The following is a 17,379-nucleotide window of genomic DNA, read 5'->3' on the forward strand; positions in this document are numbered from 1 at the left end:
ATGCTAAGAGGCACTCCTCTACCGCAGAGCCACGCTCCTGCTCCCGAGCACTTCGCATGCTGTTCTTAAGGCTTCTGAGAGGACACACAGAGAGAATTCACGCTGTCATCAGTTCATCAGCTATCTCCCGACCCCTCTGTATGTTAGGAATATTTCTAGACTCTGGGAAATCCACAGAGAGGAAGCAGAAACAAATTCCTGCCTTCCCGGAGCAGATGTTCCAGAGGAGGAGTTGAACACTCAGCAGACAGACACAGTGTCAGGGACAAGCAGTTTTGGGGGAGACCCTGTCCACAGGGGCGCCACAGCCATTGCCGCAATGCTCAGTGACGTGGGGGCAAGGATGGGCTCCCATGTGGCTCTGGGAAGCCTTCCCGGAGGAAGCTTTGGTCAAACAGCTGCATGTCAGAGAGAGTAAGCCTTGCCCACTTGGGTAGGATTGTTGTTGGGGAGTAGCTGGGGTGAGACATTGGTTGCAGAAAGCCTCAATGTGGAGCCTGGGTCAGGCTAAGCTCTTGGCGTCACTGCCCTCCTGGGTGGTGACCTCAGTATTTTTGTTGGTCTCTGGAAGATGGGTGAAGGAGGGTGTTTGCTTTTCGTAAATAGCAGTTTACAGTGTTATTACTGGGAAGGGTTCCAGCCCTTCTAGAACCTTCCTGGTCCTTCTGGAACTTTGAGAGATGGGACCCACTCCCTTCCAGATGGGGCTAGGGTTGCCCACATCTCTGCTATAGCCCATGTGGAGGGGCGCAGCACAGTGGCCTGTGATATGGCAGCCAGTGGCCACTGCTCCTCTGTCTTCCCAGTGCCCATTCATGGATGAGCGGATCATGTGCTTGCACAGTAAGATCAAGAGTCAGGCCCTGGAATTCCCAGACCAGTGAGTATTGTCCACCCATGCTGTCACCTCTCTGCCTGAGTAGGTCCTGGCATCCTGTCTCCCTCTTATGCTGTGTCTCCTACCTCCAGGCCTGATATAGCTGAGGACTTAAAAGACCTGATCACCCGTATGTTGGACAAGAACCCTGAGTCAAGGATCGTGGTGCCAGAAATCAAGGTACCTGGGGGCTGCTGTTGGCTGCAGACACTGAGCCTGAGGTTTGCCTGCATCCTGTGCTTGGGATTGTTTGGTTGGACCCACCTCAGCCAAGCCCTGTCCTGGTCCATGGTATACACTGCTGCCCTCCATGTCCTGGGGCCTCTGGACTGCTGGGGCCCTGAGGGGTGGGGAAGAGGATTTGAGGTTGCATCTCCTGGCAGGCAGAGCACAACCTACAAGTCACTTGCAGCCCTCACATGCTCTGGTGGGCTTGAGCTATTGGTGTCCACTCTGCAGGCCAGCTGGCTGGGGTCTCTGTGCTCCACAGACGGGTCTTTTCCTTGACCTTTGTCAGAGCTGTGGGCCCCTGAGGAAACGCAGTGAGCATGGGAGGAAGCAGAACCCCTCAGTCCCCCAACCTTCTGGGTGCCATCTTGTTGCAGAAAGTATTTTTTGGAGAGACCTCTGTCCCTGTCCCCAGTGCCGCTCGCACAGGTGCGGCTCCTTGAGGAATCTCAAAGGAACTCAGGGTCCTCCGAGGCACTGGAAGGGAGGCCTCACCCACAGTGGGGACCTAGACCCAGGGGAAGGTGGGCAGGTGCTAGCCTGGGTCCTCTCCTGATTGTGTCCTTCCTGCTGGTCTCACTGTGTCCCTAGGCTGCTGTGTCTCATCTGACATGGGGAAAATGTCACCTGTCTGAGCTGAGCCTTCTGGGTGTCAGGGGGAGTTGCTAAGGAGCGATAGGTGCCCCTTGGACAGCCGAGCAAGGCTGATGCCAAGTTGTGGTCACTTCTGCCACAACCTGGGCCAGTGGAGAACCCAGCCATGCACATCTCAGGCCCCTGCTCCTTCTGTTCTGACTCTGGCTGCTCCCCACCTCTGTCCCTCGCACCCCCTCTGCCTGGCCACCTGCTTTCTGCATGCCCGGCCACTGGTCCTGCCGCTCCCTTCTGCGTGCCCCTAGGAGCTAGCTGTGCCTGCCCCTCACCCCTCCTGTCCTTCATTGAAGCTGCACCCCTGGGTCACGAGGCACGGGGCCGAGCCATTACCATCAGAGGATGAGAACTGCACTCTGGTCGAGGTGACCGAAGAGGAAGTCGAGAATTCGGTCAAACACATCCCCAGCTTGGCAACTGTGGTAAGGCGGGATGATTCTGAGAGCAGGGACAGAGAGTCTGAGGTGGCCTAGCAAGAGCAGATACGTGAGGAGCACACAGGTGCCTGAGAGGCCGGAGAGGCCCATGGTGCCCCTCTGGAATCCCTGCTTCCAGAGCAGGGCCAGGAAGAGCATCCAGGCAGGAGGGGCGGGGGCCGAGCCGAGGCCACGAGCAGATGGCACTGTGTCATGCCTGCCACAGGGGCCATCAACAGCTGGGCAGGCACTGCCCCTGGAAGCAAGGTGGGCTTTTCCAACTGCTGAGGGTGAGCTTTTCTTTGGGAGCCACTGGGATACCTGTTTGGCCTTGAGTTTGGATCCTGATCCAGGGAGAAGGAACCAGAATGTGGAGAATCAGGCCTGAACTTGGAAACTGTAGGATTTGCTAAGAGGGTGCCTGCTTCCAGGAGGGAGCTCAGGAACGGGGTCCAGAAAGCTGCCCCCCACGGTCACATTTAAGGCCTAGCTTGCATTTGGCCAGGGCCAGCCACAGGGCCAGGCAGGTGGGCCCTGGCCTCCAGGGAGACCCAAAAGAGCCTGCAAGGACAGCAGCCTCCCTCAAGGGGACTTGGGGAGCCTAGATGCTGGCCCCTTCCCTTCCTGCTTTGTGCCTCTCCCTTCTGCTTTGCGCACTGTTCTCTCTTCCAAAACCAAAGCTCCGTGGTGAGCACTGATGCAGGCCTCTTCCTCTCCTGGGGCCTCTACATGACCTTTACCACAACAGATGCTCCTGCCCTGCCCTGCACCTGAGGTGGGAGCAGCACGGATGTCACGTTCTGTGCCCACTCCGGTCCCTTGGACTCAGTCCCCTCCCCTGCAGTTTCTTGGGGAAATGGGATGGCATTTGTCATTTTGAAACATTTGAACACAGTGGGGGCTTTGGGCAGGCACGTGGCTGGGATGCCTTCCTGGCATGAGGCCCTGTGCCCCGGGGGAGTAGTAGGGCATCAGTTGGCTCACAGAGGGGCAGCATAGGCAGTGTCCTGCGATGGGATGGAGCTGGGCCAGCTACAAGCTTCCAGAAAACCAAGACTGCTGAGGCAGGGGAGGTGGGGGAGGGAGGTGCAGCTCAGACTTAAATCTTGAAGCAGAATGGGAAGTTTCTTCAGGGTTGTCATACAGCATGGTTGGGGCTGGGAGGGCTGTGTGGGTGCTGGGCTGTGGGCCCTAGAGGGACTGATGAGGTTCAGCCCCCCTCTGTGGGTTCAGTGAGTTTGTCTGCAGCAGAGACTTGCTGAGCCCCATCCAGTGTTAGGACGGGACCAGTTCTCGGGGGCTCCCATCCTTGGAAAAAAGGTACACCCAGCAGAGAGGGGACCAGGTGTCGGGGGGGGGCACGTCCAGGGGACAGCATGCAAGAGCACAGGGCGGGGGCTGGGGTGACACAGGACCTGAGGGCCTTTGCCCTGCTGAGAGCTGGCTGCTGAGAGGCTGCCTGGTGCAGGCACAGCCTCCTGTCTCCAGGTGGCGCTTTTCCTCTGTTTATGGTGCTCGAATTCTGGCACCCTGGAATGAGCCGCTTGGCGGACTCCCGTGGTATTTAGGACAGTCGTGATTTGCAGTTATGGCCTTGATGATTCTCCGACGTTTTCCTCCCCTCAAGAGAAACCTCTTGTTAGTGCAGTGGAGGCTGAAGCAGGAAGACTGCTGGTTTGGGCAGCTTAGTGACTTGGGGAGATCTTGTCTCAAATTGTAGGCTGGGGGCTGGGGAAATGGCTCAGTGGAATAAGCACTTCCCTGGCAAATGCAAGGGCCTGAGTTCAGTCCCCGGTTCTGCCAAAAAAAAAAAGTGTATGGTTTTGGGGCCAGGGAGATGGCTCAGTGGAATAAGCACTTCCCTGGCAAGTGCAAGGGCCTGAATTCAATCCCCAGTTCTGAAAAAAAAAAAAAAAAATCAAATTGTAGGCTGAAGTGGCTCAGTGCAACAACTGACTTTAATGCCCAGTACTGTACACCACACACACACACACACACACACACACACACACACACACACACGAAAAGAAAAACAAGAAAAGGAAGAAGCTAAAAACCACCTCTTGCTTGTGAATGCTCACTTTCCTGTTTTCTCTGTCTTCTGTCTCTACAGGCTTCTTGTTCTGAACACTTCTATTGGTAGAATCATGATGGGGTGGCCTTTGTGTCTGCCCTCTTTCGCTTAGCATGGTGTACTAGTGTTCATCATGTAGCCTGGGTCCCCCACTCTATTCCTTTATATCCAGCGTATCGATAGGCCTCATATCTATTCAGTTAGTGGAAATTTAAGTGGATTAGTGCTTTTTATTATTTATTTATTTATTTATTCATTTATTTAGTGGAACTGGGGATTGAACTCAGGCCCTTGCGCTTGTCAGGGAATGTTTTTTTTTCTTAACAGTGAACCCTTAAAAAAATCAGAAGCCCAGCCATTCCATGAAACCCCACGAGGAGGCTGTGTGCTCTAGTGGAAGATGGGGTGAGGGCCTGCGGCTGACTTCTCAGGCCTGCTTCCTCTGACACGTCTTCCCAGAATTCAGGGGTGTGATAGTTTCTTCCTTTGCTCCAGAACTTTCCAGTGCTCCCTGGCTGGCAGTAGGCTGAGTCCCACAGCCCTTGGGGTGAGGGGATCAGACTTAGGTTGCAGAAAGGGTAAGGAACATGTTGGAGGAAGGAGGTGGCAGAGCCAGGACGCTAAGCAGTGGGTGATGGGTGGAGGCGCATGCCTCAGACTTGCTTCCCAGCCAAGCTGGGTTCTGCCAGGTAGAGGAAGAGGCAGGGGCATGTAAGGTTTCCACCCCAGCAGTGAGGAGGGCCAGATCCTGGTGCCCTTCAGATTTGGAAGAAATTCTAAAGCTGTGGGCCGCATATCCCACACCAGCCCTTGCACTGCCTGTGCTCAGCACCTGGAGTGTTTCCCAGCCTCTTATAGTAATGCAGTCACTCCTTCAAAGTTACACTCTTCTTAGTCACTTTTCTTGTTGCTGAGACAAAACACTTGCTGCCCAAAGTTAAGGGAGCAAAGGTTCCCACAGCTCACAGTTCGGAGGTTTCAGCCCCTTATCCGCTGGCTCCAGGGCAGGGTGGCATCTCAGAGGAGAAATGGTCCATGGCGGGTGAAGGTAGCAGGGCCACAGGGTCACATACAGCACTTCCTATCCCTTACTTATCTTATAGTCTTATGCAGGCTACTTAGCGTGGGCAGCACTCACCCCCTTAGTCCTAGTGCCCTGATCCTAGTATGGCACCGTGAATCAATCCCAGCGTCACACGCTCTAGATCCAGCCACCTATGAAAAAGCCGCAGCCATGAGCACGCAAGGCTTGGGGGCCGGGTCTGGACACAAGCCATTGCACGGAGCGTGTGCTGCTGGGCAGATAGATACATGATGTCTCAGGAAACAGTCTGGTAGTTCCTCAGAACGTTAGTTATTGTAAGACCCAGAAATTCTGCTCCTAGTATATATCCAAGAGAAATGAGATCATTTTGGGTAGAAAATGTGTTCCCACAGAAATCTGAGTGTGAGTCCTTATAGCAGCAGTATTCCTATCTCCCCAAAACTGGACGCAAGCAAGCATGTGCCAACAGGTGGTGGTGAGGCACAGCGTGCCCAGCCATACAGAACTGTTACTGGGCTGTGCGTGTGAATGGAGCCCTGGCACACATTGCCCTGGGAGTGAATCTTGGAAACAGGAATTGAAAGACCCCAGACACGAAAGGCCACCAGTTGTAGGGTTCTATTGTAGAAAATGTCCAGATTAGGTAAATCTCTACAGGCAGAAAGATTACTGTTTCCAGAGAGTGAGGAGAGACTGCCAATAGGTACGAGGTCTCTTTGGGGTAATGTAACTTTCTAAATTTAGATAATGGTGGGTGCACCACAAAACAGAGTTGTAAGCGGTTGGCTCCATATCCGTGAGTTCCACATCTATGCATTCAACCAATTGCAGATGAAAAAAAAAAAAACAAAAAAAAAAACCTTGGGAAAAACAAAACTGCACCTCTGTAGGATGTGTACAGACTTCTGCCACAGTCCCTAGCAGCATAGCATAGCGCTGTGTCTGGCACAGCAATCCTCAGGGGATATGAAGACCGCAGGAGATGATGGGGACGCTGAACCATGGTGCATCAGGATTTGGTAGCCTCACCGGGCTGTGGAAAGCGAGTTCTGCTCTGCGGAGGGGTAGCCATCTCTCGAGAGGGTGAATTTATGGGATGCAAGTGTTCTCACAGTGTTAAAAAGCAGCCTCCCTCCGTGTGAATCATGGAGAAGCAGGAGCCCGCTCCTTCTTGGGGTGGAGTGGTTTCAGCAGCTTTCAGTGAAAGGAGCTGCCAGGCCTTGAAAACAGATGGCTGCCAGGGAGGGTCCATCTAGGAGCGGCCCACAGGCGACATGTGGTGGCAGGTATGACCAGGGACATGCGGGCCGCTGTCCTGGGCCTTGGTTATGTGAGGCCTTGAATGTCAGACCAGAGCTTGTGCTTCAAGTTAGCATCTGGGAGCAGGGGACAGGCCGCAGACCCGGGATGGCTCTGGCCCCGGGTCTCGGATCAGAAGCGGCTGCCAGCACACTTTCCCACCAGGCCCTGCGCCCTGGGAGCTGGTGGGGGTGGGGGTGGGAGGAGGACGTCAGGTGCCCACGTGGCCCAGCAGTCACCTGCCACCTCCTCTGTCCCACAGATCTTGGTGAAGACCATGATCCGGAAGCGCTCCTTTGGGAACCCCTTTGAAGGCAGCCGGAGGGAGGAGCGCTCACTCTCAGCCCCTGGGAACCTGCTCACGTGAGTGTCCCCTGCGCTCTCTGGTGCTGACAATCGCTGGGCACACAGGAAATCGGTGGTCCCGGGCTCAGGCTTCCCCACTTCATGGGGCAGGTGGCCTGCACTCCAGTCTTGCTGGCTCTGCCAGGCTTTCGTCTGGGTCCCTGAAGCCAGGAAGCCAGGGTGCCGCGGGGACTTTGACGTTCTGTGTGGTGCCACGTTAGTAATGGGGCCTCGAGCAGCAGCTCTGAAGCGAGAGTTGGGGTCTGCTGTCCTCGGGAGGGGTGGGCACCCCACGGATCCTAAGGGTCCTTTCTCACTTCCCTTTTCCCTCTGGCAATTCCAGCAAAAAACCACCCAGGGAGTGGGAGCCCCTGTCTGAGCCCAAGGTAACGCCTGCTGCCTGTGCTAGCCTCTGCCGTGGCTGGGGGCGGGCGCTGCAGAGCGCGGGACTCCGCCCAGCGCCCCCGGCTGCCTCCAGGCCTGGTGGAAACCAGGTGCGCCGGGGGCTTGCCGGTGCGGCCATGCATGTGGGCCGGGGCTGCGGTGCATGGCGCTCCACCCGGAATGCCTGTGAGCTCACCCAGGGCTTCAAACCCCAGTGCCGCGCCCTCGGTGCACGATGGAGGCGCTGGAGCCTGTGCGCAGGCCTATGCGCCCTGTGTCTCTTCCCAGGGGCTCCCCAGCACCCACCTACATTCAGACCTAAAAAGTGAGCTGGGAGCTCCAAGCAGTCACTTCTGCTGTTAAAAACACCATTATTGGCCCGGGCTGGTGGCTCTACCTGTAATCCCAGCCCTGGGGAGGCTGAGGTAGGAATATGGCTGTGGGTTCAAGGTCAGCCTGAACTACATAGTGAGCTCTTGTCTCAAACATACAAAATAGGGGCCTGCTCATTAGCTCAGTTGTTTAAGTGCCTGCTTAAACAAAGCACTCATGCTCAATATGCTGTGGTTCAAACCCAGATACACCAAACCAGAAATGCCCTCAAGGAATCTTCAGGCCACAAACAAAAAAACAAAATACAAAATAAATAAAGAGAATTTTTAAAAGCTGTCTGGAGAGCTGGTGGTACAGCTCAGTGGTGGAGCAATTGCCCAACATGCCTGAGGCCCTGGGTTCGTCCCTAGTATCCTCCACTAACTGTACTGAGAGAGAATTTACCTACTATAGAGTACACCTGTTTAGTGCACGATTCAGTGGCTTTTAATGTTGAGTTCTGCAGCCTGCAGTACAATCAACTTTAGAACAGTTTCATCAGCCCAAGCAGAAGCCCTGCCTCTCTGAGCTGTCCCTACCCAGCCCCCCTGTTCCCTAGAAGCCGCTCTCCGAGTTTCAGTTTTCCATGGATTTCCCCATTCTGGACATTGCCTGTAAATGGAGCCACTAAGTACATGCCTTGCGTGGCTGGCTTGTCTCACTAAGCGTCCTGTTGCAAGATTTACCCATAGCCCGCTGCTACATGGAGCAGCGCTCCCTTCTTATGACCCTTGAACGGGTGGGCCACGCCTTGTTGATCCCCGTATCTGTTCTTCCACTTCTGCCTGTCCCAAATGAATAATGCTGTGCTGAACATGTGTGTACAGGTGGAGCCATTTGTATCCATTAGGAGTTGCCTTAAGAGAGGACATCCCTTAGCCGCCTGCCTCTAGGAACCAGAGGCTGATCTGGTTATCTAGGAGCTGTTCGTGCTTTGGGGAGAAGCTCTGCTCTCTGAAGCAGAGCAGGAAGCCGCCAGTAGTGGCAATTTTTTTACAAAAATATTTATTTATTTATTTGTGTGTGTGTGTGTGTGTGTGTGTGGCCAGCTCAGCCCACCAGGGGGTGGGGCTGGCTGGCATGTGGTGCTGGGGGTTTGAACCACAGTCCCTGGTGCTTTGCCAAGCTTGTTCTAAGTAGGTGCTTTAGACCACTGAGCTATCTCACCAGCCTCCCAGTAGTGGCAGTTGGGCATAGGCTGCAGCAGCCTCCAAAAGCCACCCGGTCCCTCCCAACCCCGTCTCATTGGTGATGACTAGGCAGGGGCTGCCTGAGGGACAGTGAGGGACGTGTACGCTTGCCTTTACCTGGTCCAGGAGGGAGGTTGCCCTTCTTTACTCCTGTTGGGCTGCCAGAGCTGGGGCTGCCTCCCTGCCGGTGCCTGTCTATTGTGTTTCTTTCTTATTTCCATGAGGTCAAAATTGTAAGACCTGTAGACCCAGCAACCCTGGGGTTACCTGTCTGCGGCCCAGGGGGGATGCCTGGTCCAGGAGCCCAGAAAGCGTGGTCAGTGCCGGGGTCCTCAACCCCAAGGCTGCTGTCTGTGGCAAGGCCACCCCTGCCCTGGTGTCTGCACAGCCCTCTCCTCCTTGAGGCCTTTACCTGTATTTGTCATCAGGAACAGCAGACAGTGAATGTGATTTTCAGGCAAAGGGGTTTCTTCCTAGGGTCACACATACACTTTGATTCCCCTGCCCCAGAACAGGGCCACGGACGTACAGGTTGTGGTTGGGAGCAGTGGTCTGTAGCTGGGTGACAGGTCTGGATCCCCTCCTTACTTAGACAGACTGCTTGAGGCTGGGCAGGGGCTCAGGTCCCTCCTTTGAGATCCCTGCCCACTGCCTGAACCCCAGCCGCAGCTGTCACACCAAGCAGTGACAGGAGAGGCCCTTCAGGGCCAGAGAGATTCATCTTCCTGCTTTTCATCCCCTGAGGGCTTTTCCTGAGCAGGGCCGGGCTGGTTCCGGGAGGTCACTGGTGTCACAGTAAACTGGGAACGCCTTTCCACTGCCTCCCAGAGCTCAGAGGACACTAAAGGGAGGCCTCACACTCCCGCCCTGCAGGGGCTCACAGCCTAAAGGGGGAGGGGAGCCCAGACTCTAGCTCTGCCTGCCTCATGTAGGTGCATTAGTTGCAGCAGTGCGCAGCAGATTCTCATTGACAGGGCAAGTGTAGTCTTCTTGGAAGAAGTCACGCAGGCATGAGAAAAAGGGAGAGCATCTGAAGGTACCAGGGAAGGCGGGCATGTCCTGGGCGGCGCTGTGGGCGCACCCCGGAGCAGGCTGCCCACAGCGGGAGACGGGTCTGGGCCCTGGTGTCCTTTCTGCAAGCCTTAACGCTGGTTTTCTGTTCGATGAGCAGGAAGCAAAGCAGCGAAGACAGCCTGCGGGGTCCCGACCCGGCCCCCGTGGGGGAGGAGGAGGAGGAAGTGCTCTTGTGAAAGGTGGGCCCTGCGCTGAGAGCTGGGGGGCTGCGGCCACCGGCTCCCCCGCCTGCATGCACCGGCCGCCTGAGGAGGCGATGGAGCCGGAGTAGCCACCTGGACTGCTGACCTCGCATGCCGGCCACGAGGCCCTGCAGCTCGGGCTGCTGCACCGTGTTTCCATAGCAGCATGTCCTACGGAAACCGAGCACGCGTGTAAAGCCTTGGCCGCCATCTCTGGTTCTTTGCTTTTTTTTTTTTTTTCCTTTGTTGTCTTAAAGGAGACAAAGAAAAAGGACTTGACTCTGTGACGTCGACCTCGGCCACCCGCTGGCCGGGCTGGTGGGTGTGAGGAGCTGTGGATCCAAACCCATGTGCATTCTGGGACAGTTGCTTTTTAAAACATTTTTATGCCAAAAACCCTTTATCATGAATTCAGAACTGTGTCAGATGATCCAAGTGAACGTGTGTGAAGTTTAACATACAGAGATGAGCAGAGCGCTCTGGGGGGCCACGGAGGGCAGCCCTGCAACTGGCAGGGAAAAGAAAGCTTGGGTCACCACAGCCCTCGTGGGCCCTTTGGAGCCCATGAGGGCCAGGCCGTGCTCACAGCTGCAGGCAGCTTGGATGCAACTGAATTTGCAAGGACTTAAATTTTTTATGGGTAGAATGTAGTCAGGAAAACCGAAAGGGCTTGACATTTAATTGCTTCTCAAAGGGAATTTTCCTACCCTAGAAAAGCACTTGGCAGCTGTGCTTGGAGGACATCACCTGTTCACATAGGGTTCCTGAGGTTGCTGGCCAAGCACTAGTTAGTATATCTCTGTTCAGTTAAAAAACAAAAACAAAAACAAAAAAAAACAACTTCAGGGTGAAATCCTACACTTCCATGTGCATTACATGGCTTAAGAGTCACCAAAAAAACAGAACAAAACAAGAAAAAAAAAACCATTTTCAATTCTCTGAACTAGACTGAACTCGGGAAAGTTCAGAAGTTACTAGAGCTTCCAGGCTTCCGCCAAGTTAGGGAGACCGAGCCGGGAAACCCCCGCGGCCTGTCTGTACCCTGTGTATCCTAGAGACTGCTGATTCCATCTGCATCCTAAGCGCTGGCTGGCTTGCAGGCAAGGAGACACTCCCCAGGTTCTGGTGTGCCTCCTGGAAGATACTCCTCCTTGGCTGAGATACTAAGGACGGTCCTCTGTCCGTGAATTTGGCGGGAGCCACATGATGATGTTAGAATGCCCTTTTAGGGATCACTGTCGAAACCCAGAGCACTCCTCAGGTCACAAGGGACAGGGGTTGGCACTGGTGGTTCCTTCTGTAGCCAGAAGTCCAGAAAGAACGGGTTGATTCTTCTGACTTCCACCTAGGAAATTCCACAGGGAGTCTCCTGGAGGTTTGGGTGCGGCTTCACCCAGAGCTGCCCTTGAGAGACCCCTGGTGGATTGTGGCCTCACTCCCAGCGCTCTGGGGGGTCTGGACCTGGGCTCGGAGGACTTGCCAGTTTCTAAGGCTTGTGCCCCTGTTCAGCCATTTACAGGGCCCAGATATTGTTGGCTTCCATAAATTGTCCTCAGCTCTTGACTAGTTTAGACCTTTGACCTTTCTTGCTGTCACACAAGCAGTTAGAATTAGGGCATGTTGGTTCTGAAGCGCGAAGACCGGGGTCTGGGGAAGGTTGCTTTGCCTTCTTGCTTTTGTCTTTGTAACCTAGTGCTTCCTCTCGCCTTCCCTGTTTAAATTTATGGGGCTATGATCCAGCAGTTCCACCCGTCCGGTACAAGTGGGGCTTGGGTGGTTTGCAGTAAGCACCTTGTGGTGAAAGCCAACGTTCCTTAGGCCCAGCCTCTGTGTGCGGGCTGCGGCCCGCTCGGCCGCCCTGAGGGGCAGGGAGTGCAGGGTGCTGCCGAACTCTGGCGTTTACGTGGCCGAGCCGGGCAGTGCCATCCAGGACGGCATGGGGGACACCCGCGACCTCGAGGCTCCCAGCCGTTGGGGCGGGTCGGTTGGGGGAGGTCCACATCAGTAACTTTTTTAAACAAACACGGAAGGAAGCTGAGGAAAGGAACGGCCGGCCCCATGGAAAGGCTAGGCAGGCACAGCTGTAGCTAAAGCGTTAGAGCCAGCCCTTCTGGAGCGCAAAAGGCCGGCGCTGCCGGGAAGGGCAAAGCTCCCGGCAGTGGCTTTTCTGATTGGGCAGAAAGGGTGCCCAGGGGTCCGCCCGGGTGGTCCTTCTGCGGGACCCACGTGGTGGGCGTGGCCCGGGGAAGCACGCACCTTCCCCGCTCTGCTCCTCCGCCCTTTCCGCCTGCCAGTCCACCCACAGGTCGCCAGCACCCACAGAAACCCTACCGAGCACCCTGTTGGCACCTGGGACTGCAGACACCGCCACCCGCCACCGAAGCGAGGCCTCCGGGCGAGGCCTGCGCAGGCAGCAGGCCCGGCGCACGCACGGCTCTCCCATCAGAGGGGCCGAGCGCCGCTGTGGGGCTGGGACGCCCACCAGTTCCCAAGGTGCTAGGGACAGTCTCAAGCTCGTTGGCTCCCGTCTTTCCTCCAGTTTTGTGGGACTGTTGCCTTTTCTATCCTGTGATCTATCCGAAGCCCCGTAATGCTTCTGTTCTGCCCCGATCCTTTCTACTATGCATTTCCTTTTATCAGGTGTACAGAGTTAAATACTGTGTATTTATCACTTCTGCGTACAGGAACCTACGAGAAAGACAAGCCCCTGATGGTTTTCCACAGGCGATTAAGCTGCTCTGTAAACTTGAAATAAACAGCAAAATGGTGCAGCCCTGCGCTCGTGGGCGTAGCGTTGGCGTCTAGCGTCGTGGGTCCCAGTGTCCGTTTGCCGTCCTCGGGTGGACGGCGGGTCGGGTGTCCCAGGTGAAGCCGGTGCAGTCAGCGGTCCTGATGAGGGCCTTTCTTGCTGTCGCTGCTTGGTGTCACCCACACCGGGCAGAATGTGTGCTGGGCCCTGTGTAGACCCATTCCCGGGTACCTTGCCTGGCACATTGGGAAGGCGAGCCCGCCTGAGGGCCAAGCTCCTGTGTGACCTTCCACCTCTGGAGAATGTCATCTCACCTGGGCATTAAAGCTCAGGCAGGGGGCTGGGGAGATATGGGTAGAATGAGCGCTTGCCTGGCAAGTGCAAGGGCCCGAGTTCAATCCCCGGTTCCGGAAGCTCAGGCAGCTCCCCAAGAGCTGGGCTTTGTCAGCAGAGCTTCCAAGCCTGAGTGTCCTGGCCACTCCTCAGGTACCTGGGAGCTGCTCTGGGACAGAGGCCCAGGGCTCCCTATGTTGGAACATTTACTGTCTTCTTTTCCTTTCCCTCCTTTTAATTTTTATTTTGTATGTGTGTCGGGGGGAGGGTACTGGGAATAGAACTCAGGCCTTGTGCTTGCCAGGCAGGTGCTATGCCGCTGAGTTATATCCCTATCTCCTTTTCTCATTTTGTCGCCCACTCCCAGTGACCCTCCTGCCTCAGCCTCCTGGGTGCTGGGATTACCATGCCTGGCACTGATAGTTGATAACTTGCATAGAGGGAAGGCAAGTCCTAGAACACATGAGATGACACAGATGAGGTTAAGAAAAGTCTTTTGTTTAATGTTTGGCCCCTAGTGTATCTCAACATAGCTGCCCTCAAAACAGAAATTCTGTCCCCGGCTCAAGTCGGGAAGGAAAGTGTCTCTGCTTGGGGTTTAGAAGGAGCAGCAGCTCAGGCCTGCTACAAGTCTGGCAGCCACACTGGAGAGATCTTCCTTTCCTTCCTTCTAGTTTTTGAGACAAGGTCTGTTTCATCCAGGTTGGCCTGGGACTCTCAGAGATCCTCTTGCATCAGCCTCCTGAGGGCTGGGATTAGGCGGGCACCACCACACCTGGGTTCCCTTTCCTTACAAGGTGCTTGAACTGGGTTGCTGTGGGTCAGAGGCTTGGACCTGTCCCGAGGACTGGAGACGGGCTCCAGAGGAGACCCAGCCCTGTGAGCCGCAGCAGTGTCGCTGCTGCCTCGGGCTGGCCACTCCCTGCAACACCCTGAAGAGGTGGCCCAGCTAACAACCACATGACCACTGTGCCAGGGGCAAAGGGACCCCTGCACAGAACACAGCAGCTGCTGGGCTACCCTGGGTCCTTGTGGAGACTGAGCCCAAATCCAGAACATTTTTGGGAGACAGAGTAGCCATTTCTCTCCTTCCTTTCCTGTGCATCCATGAAGGGCCATGGGAGCCCGGTGTGGACAGGTGTCACTGGTCCGTGTCCCCAGAAAGGCCCTGAAAGAAGGATGAGCAGGTGAGTGTGTGCAGGACTGTGGTGCAGGCGGGAGCCAGGTGCTCTCCTGAGCAGCGGGCCGGTCCCTTCACCCCACCATAGAGCAGGTCTCACATGTGGCCAACCCTCTTGTTACGGAAGCTGAATGCAAGTGCTGCGTGGGCACAGCTTTGGGCAGAACATCTGTTACTAGAACCCCTTCAAGATGTCACTAATGAAAATGAAGCTCCCCCTCCCCCCAGTACTGGGGACAGGTCCTGGCTACCTGCGTGATAGGGAGAGAGAGGCTCTACCACTGAGTACAGCTCAGACCTTTTTTATTTTAGTTTGAGACATGGGAAGACGTTGCCCAGGACAGTGACCTAGAACTTGGGATTCTCCTGCCTCAGCCTCCCAAGTAACTGGGATTATAGGTGTGCACCAGTGTGGCCAGCTCAGAGTGAGAGTCCATGTAAAGAACCAGGGATCTAGAGATGGCGCGGATGCCCAGGGTGGCGTGTGACTGCTGGGGCGATGGATGAACACACAGCCACCAGGACAGAGGGGTCTCTGCCCTAGCACAAGCGCCACCCGGATATCCTGGCTGCTGGGAGCACAGCAGCGCCTACCTGCTCATAATCTTCCACAAACTTGTACTTTTTCTCCCGGTAGTAGTATCTCTTCTTCATGCAGTAGAGGACAATGACATCGCACAGCACTGTGGCCTGCAGTCAGCACAGGGCAAGCAAGAAAGAACGGGGTGCTCTGGGCTCCCGCTGACCACCTGGCCCCTTCTCTGGAAGCACAGGGTCCTCACTGGGGCTCTGGGGGCCCGAGGGGCCTAATCCCGCAGGAAGGAGGGTGAGGGGCTAAAGTCCAGGAGTGAAGCACTCACCACGCCCAGCAGCGCCAGCCCTGAGCCCACGTTGATCATGGTGGGGATGATGTCAAATTTCCCAGCCTGCAGGCAACAGGAGAAGGTGAAAAACCGAGTTCCGAGCCACTCGGGGCCCGCTGATACAAGGCAGGGAGCGGCCCGGCGGGGTGAGAAGGGACACGGGGTGGCGCGCCCAACCACCTTTCCGAACACGATGACGTCGAAGCGGATGCCATAGGCCTTGATGAGAGTACGCTGCTCCTGCCCGCTGAGGCCCCTGTAGTACTTGGCGAACCTGTGGAGAAGGTGGTGGGTTAGAGTGTACAGCTAGGGCCACGCCAGCCCGGGGCGGCGGTGCTGTGGCAGTACCCGGTGAGGGCCTGGGTGCCAGGGACAGTGGCTCATTCCTAAGGGACCCCAGAGACGCCCTCCATCACCACTGTGTCCTGCAAGATGGCTCAGGCTGAACCTGGGGCACCAAATGCCCTGTCACCACAACTGCGCCACCTGCCTCATAAAGAGACCCCACTGCTGTGAGGGACACGTAGCTGTGGCCAGCAGGCAGGGACTAAGCCTCCACAAGCAGTATCAGCTTCTGACCTTTTGTTTTTAAATAAAATTTAGGGGGCCGGGGAGATGGCTCAGTAGGATAAGTGCTTGACTGGCAAACGCAAGGATCTGAGTTCAATCCCCGGTTCCGCCAAAAATAAATAAATACATAAAATTTAAAAATCGAGATCCAGCTGAGAGTAGTGGTTCATGCCTGTAATCCCAGCACCCTGGGAGGCTGAGGCAGGAGGACTGTACCGAAGTTCAGAGCAGATTGGATTGCATAGTGAGTTCAAGGCCAGCTGAACAACAAAACAAGACTCTGTCCCAAATAAAAAACGGTAAAAAGAATCGGGAATGTAGGTTGGTACAGAGGCTTCAATCCCCATTACTATAAAAACATAAACTATAGGGGGCCCGCCCATTAGCTCAGTTGTTTAAGTGCCTGCTTAAACGAAGCAGTCAGTCTCTGGGAGCGGTGGTCCGATTCCCAGATACTTGAGGCAATCTGGAGCCCCCCCACAAAAAAAAGCCTGCATTTGGGGGCTGGTGAGATGGCTCAGTGGTCTAAAGCACCTACTTAGAACAAGCTTAGCAAAGCACAGGGACCACGGTTCAATCCCCCAGCACCACATGCCAGCCAGCCCGCCCCCTGGTGGGCTGAGCTGGCCACACACACACACACACACACACACAAATAAAATTTTAAAAAAGATACATTTTAAAAAAAACTACCAAACTCTGTACTTTATTATTTTTTTGATCTTTTATTTTATTATTTTTTATTTTTGGCAGAACCAGGGATTGAACTCAGGCCCTTGCGCTTGTCAGGCAAGCGCTTATTCTACTGAGCCATCTCCCCAGCCCTTGATCTTTTATTTATTTACAGGGTCTCGCTATGCAGCTTAGACTTGTAGTGATCCTCCTGTCTCAGCATCCCCAGTACTGGGATTACAGGTGTGTGCCACCACGCCTGCTTCTAGGGCCTTCATGGTGCATCCCAAGTTCCAGGGCTGGTACAGCATATGGTACCAGGGATTGAACCCGGGTCCCTGCACTTGCCAGGCAGGTACTTAGGATACCAAGCTATCTCCCCGGCCCCAAATTCTGAACTTCAATGGGCGAGTTGCAGAGTAATGAACTTTCAATCAGCCACAGAATAAAAGTACAGCTGGCCACTGGCCAGGGAGAACCACAGAGACCCCGGCTTGTGCCAGCGGCTGCCTGGTTCTAACCCTGTTTGGGTCCAGGCCTGAGTCACAGGCGTGTGGCTGTGGGTTCCCGGTTAGGCCAGGAGGCACTCAAGAATTCTGTAAGAACCAGGTGATGGTGTAGATGGAGCGACACAAATTTCATTCCTAGAAGTAAATTCAAATTCTGTGCTGCAGGGCTGGCGAGACAGCTCAGTGGACTAAGCACCTGCTTAGGCAAGTGCAGGGACCAGAGTTCAACCCCAAGCACCACATGCCGTGTGGGCCCTGGAATCCAGGGTGCACCATGCAGGCCCCAGAAACGGGGTGTGGTGGCGCACACCTGTAATCTCAGCGCTGGGCTGCTGAAAACAGGAGGATCACTGTAAGTCTGGTCTT

At 55.3% G+C, this 17,379-nt stretch overlaps 2 protein-coding genes across 2 annotated transcripts in view; one reads left to right on the forward strand and one right to left on the reverse strand.

Annotated features, from left to right (window-relative positions):
* The window catches only part of Camkk2 (calcium/calmodulin dependent protein kinase kinase 2), a 43,547-nt gene extending 32,510 nt beyond the window's left edge, over positions 1-11,037 (forward strand). Inside the window, exons 12-17 of the mRNA XM_023720673.1 lie at positions 807-880; positions 970-1,057; positions 2,050-2,178; positions 6,853-6,953; positions 7,279-7,321; positions 10,053-11,037. Coding sequence (XP_023576441.1) covers positions 807-880; positions 970-1,057; positions 2,050-2,178; positions 6,853-6,953; positions 7,279-7,321; positions 10,053-10,226 — 609 coding nt within the window. The 3' untranslated portion in view covers positions 10,227-11,037. The remainder of the gene's footprint in view (positions 1-806; positions 881-969; positions 1,058-2,049; positions 2,179-6,852; positions 6,954-7,278; positions 7,322-10,052) is intronic.
* A 2,664-nt stretch (positions 11,038-13,701) lies between these two features.
* P2rx4 (purinergic receptor P2X 4) overlaps positions 13,702-17,379 on the reverse strand; it is a 12,429-nt gene continuing 8,751 nt past the window's right edge. The window contains exons 9-12 of the mRNA XM_004635904.2: positions 15,443-15,536; positions 15,260-15,325; positions 14,994-15,089; positions 13,702-14,387 (exon numbers count right to left, since the gene is read on the reverse strand). Of these exons, the coding sequence (XP_004635961.1) occupies positions 14,361-14,387; positions 14,994-15,089; positions 15,260-15,325; positions 15,443-15,536 (283 nt within the window). The 3' untranslated portion in view covers positions 13,702-14,360. The remainder of the gene's footprint in view (positions 14,388-14,993; positions 15,090-15,259; positions 15,326-15,442; positions 15,537-17,379) is intronic.

Source organism: Octodon degus, unplaced genomic scaffold, assembly GCF_000260255.1.
Source record: "Octodon degus isolate 3935 unplaced genomic scaffold, OctDeg1.0 scaffold00076, whole genome shotgun sequence".
Classification (NCBI taxonomy): domain Eukaryota; kingdom Metazoa; phylum Chordata; class Mammalia; order Rodentia; family Octodontidae; genus Octodon; species Octodon degus.